Below are 8,296 nucleotides of genomic sequence, written 5' to 3' on the forward strand. Positions count from 1 at the left end.
GTCGTTAAAGTTCATAAATAACAATCGAAATGAGTGGTCCTATTTAAATCAATGCACACTTAGGTATCATAATTTGCCTTATAACTAATTGCTAAATCTTACAAGAACAACGCGTAAAATTACAAATAAAGAAAAAGCATAGAGTGCGAGCAACATGTAGATCCTATCTCTTTCGTCACGATCGACTCTTTGCCTTACGGAATTATTACCATCTAATCAGCCTTTACTTCGTACAACTTGGTGCTGGTATTATTGTTCGTCGATACGATTCAATAATATATCGCTGATAAAATATTATATATGTATGTACGGACGCTGGTAATATTGTTCAAATTTCCTTTGACGTAACGAAAGAAAACGAGCTTCTTCGAAGGTTTACATTGTTTCATTACCCTAATTAATATCTAAATAATCTTTATGTGAATAGGAAAAAAGTCGAAGGTAACGTAATGTCCCGTACAGAATATTTCAATATTTAAAGGCTACATTACCCTCTTAATCTATTATTTAAAATATTTTTTTTTTATTTAAAAAAAGAGAACTTCATCGATATATCATCGTAGCATTGGCAACGATTCTACAAAAAAAAAAAAAAAGTATAAACGCGATTAAAAGAGAATAAAAAGAATGTTTCGATGGCACGTAACGTTATTTTAAATGGCTGGAATTCGAAAATCCATACATGCCATACGGATTATTATGAGTTTCTATAACTGAACTACTCTGTACGAGGATATCGAACAAAGAGAGATTAAAAAAAGAAAAAAGATAAAAAGAAAAATGACGAAGATACAAGAAAAAAGAAGAAAAATGACCGGCGCCAATCGCTCGCTTCTACTCTACAACGAGTGCAATAATATACATTTAGTACAGACATTGTAGAATATACGCAAAATATTCAAAACTCGTATAAATATGTATTCATACAAACACGGTTTAAAAGGATCATATACAACAAATTCAGTCACAATAGATGACTATCTTTGATAAAACGAGCCTAAGAAGAATAAAACTTGTCAAAACTCCCAAGAGACAATATTTTTACGAACATTTTCCTATTTTTGTTTTCTTTCTCTTTCTTTTATTCTTGTTGCTGCTTTAGTATTCCCCTCTTTCAGTGGACCGCTTTCTTTCTCTCGTCTTCTCGAGCAATCTCTTTTCCTGAATACGGTACTACTAAATCTGCTTTACCGACTACGAGTCGGACTTTGTACCTTACGATCGACGCCTTCTTTACGTTCATTTCATCTGAATTTTACTTCAAATGTGGAAAATCAGGGAGATTACGGAGAAGTTGGGATTCAGGAACGGAATGAAAAGTGTTGCGAGCTTGGAATATGTGAAAGGGCGTCTATGAATTGATGATTCCAGTATTCCTTTTAGATAAACTCTTGATGCTTTGTATTCTCTTCCGCTTTTGTTTTTTTTTTTCTTAATTTTCTTTTTTAGAGACGTACGTAGAAGAATTTTGAAAGAAGTAACAAATTTTTGCAAAGAGGAAAAAAAAACAAGAGGAAAATTAACAGGATACGCGTGTTCGAGTTTCTTTGTTTGTTTTTTTTTGTTGGAAAAAAAACGTAAAAAAATCGCGTTTTTCGTTAACGCACTTTCCCTTCACAAAGGGTCCATCGAGGTGATGAGAAGTACTTTTTCTTTTCTATTCTCTTCTTTCATTTCTCTTCCTTCGCTTTGCTTTTAATCTAAGTTGATGATCTTAGTTTGCGCGGCGGGGGGGGGGGATATTTGTTTCGTCAGGAGTGGGAATATTTGGTCATGAAGTCATCGTCGTTTCAGCCCAGATCAGCCCATTCCATGAAGTCGGGCACTTCTCTCACCGGCACGTCCCTAGCGAGGGCTTTCACCCTCAGGTTTCTATCTTCCGTCAGCAACACGACTTCTCTCCTTAGACGTCGGGGCTGGCCCTCCTCTGCTGAGGCAAGATAAATTAGATTTTGTAGGCCTATGAAAATTGTAGGCTGGGCTAGAATTTGAACCCGATTTTCCCTACATTTCGTGTACGGTACTCTCACCAATAAGCTACCCAATAATTCAGAATTTTTTTTGTATCCTCTTTAAAATACATATAACTAGAGCCTTATAATTTTTCTTTTTTTATTTCCTTTTACTGAACTAACAATAAATTATCTGTAGTTATCGACTATCAAACAGCGTTTAAGAAATTATTTGATATTATTATTTTAAATTAAAATGAATCAATAATTGTTTTGTTCACACTAATTTAAGATAATAAAAAAAATATATATATTCTCGAGGATTGATAAAATTGATTATTGACACATAGAAAAATTTTATATTTAACATACCTGGGTTATTATAATCTTTGTTTCCTGTTCTGCAAAGGCTCAAGCACGTAGCTAGAATTCTGTCATCATTTCTAGTTAATTTGTCCTGCAACGAATATGAAAGAAAATATCTTCAATATTCCATTTATTCTTACTGTCTGTTTGAACGTTCAACGATTTCGTATTCAAAACTTCGACAAATGGTAAGAAGAGGGTGAAAAAGAAGGGGAAACTAGATACGCAAGAGACACGACAAAGGGAAATAATAACGAAGGGATTTTTCATTATTATTTCTTTCGACAAATCAAGCTTCATGTTTGTGATCATCGTTGTGAAATCGTGTATGTTACCACACATACACGACATGTTACCACAAAGATATACTATAAAGATCACAAATGCGTTAGCCGAACTACAATCTATTTCTCACTGAAAAGAGTTTATCTCAACGGTATGGGTTTCTTAAATATTCGATCCCTTATCATAAAATTTATGCTTCAATGAACACCGACCGAATCCCTTTTCCTTTCTTTTTTTGCAACCTCTTTGCTTCTTTGCATGCATTGAAAATAATGTGGCTCTTTTTTCGTTCGTATCGATTTTCCTATCAGAAAAACGTCAACACTGATTTTCTTTTATCATTCTTCCTACATTAGAAAAGCTATAATTAAGGATAATAAATTAAAAATCAAAACGAAAGATACTCTTTGTAGTCTACAATGCTCCTGCTATACTTTATGCGGAATTTATCCGCATATGTATGCATACGCATAAGCGAATATTCTAATCCTCGATAACAGCAGGAAGTAGTGTACGGTACCTACATGATCTTAATCATATTTAAATAGATCGAGTCTTGTTAAAAATAGATACTGTATATCCGCACTGGAATAGTACTACTCATATCGAGAGTGACAAGAAGCGATAATAAATGCTTGTATGTTCGTCTAAAATATTTTTTTACTCCGTTCGAGTTAACTGTACGCATGAAAATTTATAGTCGATCCGGTACATATTGAGATATGAGTTTTTAGCTCTTCATATTTTTAACAAATTTGATAAGAGTATCTTAATGATGATAAATTATCGATCTATTGAATACACGAGAAATAGATGACGGAAAAGAAAAACCAGTTCACCTTATCGACGTCTTCTTCAACGGTAAAGGTACTGGATGTCAAGACGGTTCCTCTTGTAGTCAAGCATCGAATTGCTGGGTTTCGGCTTCTCGCAAAAGCCAATGCCGCCTTTGCACTTTCTGCTACTCTGGCTACGTGTTCAGGATCCAAAGTAGCTCTTGATGCTGGTGGACAATCCCTGGCATCGGCACCTCTAGCCAAGCCTTCCAGTTCGTTTAGAACTATAACAAAGTTTCATATACAAAACAAATTAATTCACTTTAGATTCATGAAAAGAGTGCAATGATTGTTCCAAAATTTCTCCTGTATCATATAAAATACATTCATGCGATGTTTTATAGCTTTTTCTTTATAAAAGGCAGACATAGACAGAGACAGAGACAGAGACAGAGACAGAGACAGAGACAGAGACAGAGACAGAGACAGAGACAGAGACAGAGAGAGAGACAGAGAGAGAGAGACAGAGAGAGAGAGAGAGAGAGAGAGAGAGAGAGAGAGAACAAATTTTGAATAGAAGTTAAACGAAGAAGTTTGGATCAATACTATTAATCGAAAATTTCGTCGCCTACTCCCGGCATTAACGAATTTTTCATTCTATGTCAGATATTTACCATTTTCGCGAGAACCAACTTCTTAGATTTTTGAGAAAAACTCATTTCCTTTAGCTTCATCGAGAAGGCTTAGAGAAGGTAGGAAGGTCTGCTGACAAACTGAGCAGGGATTTTTCAGTTTGCTGACGAACTTAGCAGGAATTTTTTGACCTACTGACAAATTTAGCAGGGATTTTTCGGCTTCCATATTCGTGAATACATCCTGAAAATATTTTGGAAGAGCAAACTTCGACAAATTTATAAATAGTAAGAGGATTTATTACCGTCTTTCTCGAATATAAATACGAATGAATTCTTATCTATTTGAATAATATCTAAACACTTCATGATAATAAGACACAATATAGGTTGATCGGTCATTAGAGAAAGAAGAGATGCTTAGTTAGACTTTTGTAGATCTATGTCTCTAGACAATATAGCACAATTGATTCGTTCTATATTTTATCAAATTGTAAATAATGCTCTACGATAAATGTTTAAATAGCGAGTGATCATCTATTGGGAAAATGATAAAAATAAGACAATGAAAGAAGAATTGAAGTAGGTCGCTGAAAAATAACACGCCGTTTGATACTTGAAGAGATATTAGAAAATCGAAGATGGATTCGGTAATCTGCAAAAGAAATTCAGTAATCTGCGTCAATGATAAAGAAGTTCAAAGGAGCACGACAGATCACGGGCTTAAAACATAGGTGCTCACGCAGTCGAATAGCAGCAAGCAGAAAGTCGCGCACTATCGTCATGGCACCAGTACAGCCAGTCTCTTCGTCGCTGGCCAATCGTCCCTCGTTTCAGGCCGCACATACATGCATTCATGTATGAGCCGTGAGAACCTAACTGTGAACGCTCAGCGTGGTCCGTTGTCGGAGCCAGACAGACCGTGGCTGGTCGGTGAGGTCAACTGGCAACGCGGTAGTCGATTTTTCATGAAGACGTACTTTCATTTTTCGGTCCCCCTCTCCGTTTGCATACATATACGATATAATATGCATGTGTATATGTATATGGGTTTATATAGGTACGTATAACGAACTAACGACTCGCTTCACTTTTTTCCTCCCAACTTGGCCATGCACATATCACACAAACCGTAGATGACTGAAAGGATGGTTATACGATGGAAGGATCACATTGTGCAAGAGAAGACGAAAAAAAATCGAGAATCATTTTTTGGAATATATTTACAATTGTAGGACGCGTTTAAATTTCGCCTACATGAATTACTGTCCATTCGTGGAACGAATGGCTGGATATAACGATTAAAATTCTTATTGTTAAGCAGTGGGACCCTTTGAAGAAGAGCCAAAAGGTCGAATATGATTCTGACAGTTTGTATAATTTGATTCTTGAGATTTCTCCATGAATTCATATGTATTTGGAACAAATGCCCTAACCACGATTGTTAAATACGCTGAATGTTAATTTTAACTAGTAATAATTAAAGTTAAATAAAAAGTATGATAAAACGGTACCTAGTAGACAATAAGTATGTAGTAGATAATACGTACGTAGTGCCAAATTCTCCATAAGTAAATGAAAAAAAAAAATATAACAATCACGGAAAATGAGAATTGGTTATCGTTTTTTTTTTCCTACAATTCGGCCACGCTTCGAGCTCTAGCAATCCAGATAATATTTTCATATGTCAATCTCCAATTGGCCGTCAAATTTTCCCCTATTATTCGATTAATACAGACAATAGGTAATCACTTTTCTAAAGAACGTGAGAGAGAGAGAGAGAGAGAGAGATGTGTTTGTGAGGGAGAAAGAGAGAAAGACGTATCGCTTACGCTCGCTCGACAATCGAGTTGCGAAACGAGACGATACCCTACGAAAGATGCAAATGGAGTTTGGGTAAACTTTCTCCGCCCCGATAAATTAAACGTCCGCCAGCCGTATCCTCTTCACAGACAGTTCATGGCGAATCGAGGGAGGAACAGAAAGAAAGAGAGAAGAGAGAAGAGCAAATGCGTAAACCCTTCTCACTTTCTCGAATAAATCGTTGGCTACCGATGTTAGGCCAGTGCCATTGGAGGATCCCTTCTGCAGACGTGTTTTTCTGCTTCGCATACGTATTTTTTTCCGCTTCTTTCTATCTTCTCCTTCTCCTCTTCTTTTTCTCTTTCTTACTTCACTTTTTCCTTTCCTTCTTTTTTCTCTTCCATCTCTGAAATCCGATAATCGATTCGCATGCACACGAATGAGGTAGACTACAACTGCACACGTAGAGATGTACTATGAGCCTCGCGGGCAACCCACTTCAAGCACTTTCAATTTTCAACGACATTTGGTATGCATTAGTCTACTCAAGCTGAAATACTTGAGCTATCCATTTTCCTAAACTATACTCGTAGAATATCAGCCTCTAAGCAATTTTGCTTTTCTTATACAAAAATCCTTAATGTTATTTTTTGAATAGATGAAATATAGTAAAGCTCACAATGACTATGAAGGATAAGACATATTTTTTATATTTTGTTTCTTATGTCTGAAAGCTTATACTAGGTAATGTGTAATTCTTTTATTGGAATAATCGTATAGTGATTAAGAAATATTCTATGAACTATGATCAATCGATGGATCGTCCGTTCGTCAGGAATATTTACGAAGTCGTACGATTGTATCTTCTCGACAAAATTAGCATCCTAACTAAAAATATGTTCACCTTTTTCTTTCGATACTTAACCAATAAAAAGTTATAGGCAAAATGTATTATCCATATTAATTTCTAATTGTAATCGTACGATAGTGATTAATGAATTTATCGATTTTGAACGACCTTAAATCTTCATCGGGACTTCATGATTTTACGAATAAACTGTATGACAATTAGAGTTACGTTTAATAACATTCATTTTTCCTCCTTGTCTTTTTCTAATGGTGCTTTAAAATGTGAGACAGAACTTTAAAAACGAAATTATTATAAAGGTGGTTCACACATTTTAGTTTAGTCTTAGTTCAGCCTCCTTTCTGTCTTCATTCCGTCATTTCAGTTACTGTTCAGTTTCAGTCATTAATATTTATACATATCAGCTTAATACACTATCAGTAAGTAGTACAGATCCTACTTTGTGGATTTTCAAAGCATTAAAAGAAGTGTCCAGTGGAATAGAAAACCTCTTTTATTCATAGATAAAAGATCGCATATTATAAAAATTCAAAATTCCGTCACGTTAAAGTTGAATATAGGCAGAGCAATAGAAAATCTCTTGCGTGTAGGCTATATTAAAAAAAAAAATCGCATGTTTGTCATTTTCAAAATGATATTCTTAATGACGATCTCAAACGATCTCGAACACAAAGAAAAATATGTGATATATGCAAGTGACTCCGAATGTCCAAACAATAATTGGGAAAATTGCTCCAAATACCGCCACATGCACTGTCAACGAAAATGTCACTGTAGATTTACTACTGACGCATTCATTGAATACCGTAATTGCGTTGCGTACTCAAAGTATCAAAACCGAGAACGCATCCATTCAGTTGAAATTTGAACGTAGGATGTGACGCAAGAAGAGAGAATTTCTCACAATCCTCTTTCTATGAAGCTGCAATTGCCGCTGAGGGTATTTTATACGGTCCTGGAATTGATGAATAGAGATAAAGTTAAAAATTCTTCACTTAACAAGAATAAAATTATACTAGAGACTTCATACGAGTTTTTTTTAAAACACTGTTTTCGAAGATGGTGGACATGACGTTTGAAAAACTGTTTGAAAAATCGTTTTTAAATTTACAAAAGAACTCTCTGAAATATTTAGAGCTTGATGATGCTTTTACTTCTTTTATTAAATCAATTTGAATTCTTTAATAATTACTTAAAAATGACATTTTTTGTCAAAGATTTTAAAAATCGGATATCATCAATGATTCGTCTTTAGAGTTAACTTGAATAAACTATTTCGTTTTTTCATTTCAAATGGGCCGTTTCAACTGGAGTGAATCCACTGTCAAACGACTCCAATAAAATTTATTGCCTGCCAGTGACCATATTTTTGTAATTTTTCGATATTTCTAGATAATTATTTTTTGAAGATTCTCAATACATGTACCTTCAGGTAAAAAAAGATTTGGGTAGAAGAGAAATTCCGAATTTCGACCTTTTTTCGCACCTTTAGATGATTGTCTTTTATAAGCCTTTAGATGGTTGCCTTTAGATGTCCATCTTTTAATAAAGTTAAAAAAAAGATGGAAAGATAGGTGCATATGAAATGTTGGATTTTTTTTTAAATGTGAACGT

The 8,296-nt window shown here is 34.8% G+C and overlaps 1 protein-coding gene across 5 annotated transcripts in view; it reads right to left on the reverse strand.

Moving 5' to 3' along the window:
- Nucleotides 1–897: 897 nt before the first annotated feature.
- The window catches only part of LOC124953915 (telomerase-binding protein EST1A-like), a 129,532-nt gene continuing 122,133 nt past the window's right edge, over nucleotides 898–8,296 (reverse strand). For 4 of the 5 annotated variants that reach the window (XM_047505999.1, XM_047505983.1, XM_047506008.1 and 1 more), the window contains 3 exons: nucleotides 3,443–3,663; nucleotides 2,325–2,409; nucleotides 898–1,930 (listed from right to left, as the gene is read on the reverse strand). In XM_047505999.1, coding sequence (XP_047361955.1) covers nucleotides 1,791–1,930; nucleotides 2,325–2,409; nucleotides 3,443–3,663 — 446 coding nt within the window. In that variant the 3' untranslated portion in view covers nucleotides 898–1,790. The remainder of the gene's footprint in view (nucleotides 1,931–2,324; nucleotides 2,410–3,442; nucleotides 3,664–8,296) is intronic. The other variant, XM_047505992.1, reaches the window with a different exon arrangement.

This window comes from Vespa velutina, chromosome 1, assembly GCF_912470025.1.
Source record: "Vespa velutina chromosome 1, iVesVel2.1, whole genome shotgun sequence".
NCBI classification, from domain to species: domain Eukaryota; kingdom Metazoa; phylum Arthropoda; class Insecta; order Hymenoptera; family Vespidae; genus Vespa; species Vespa velutina.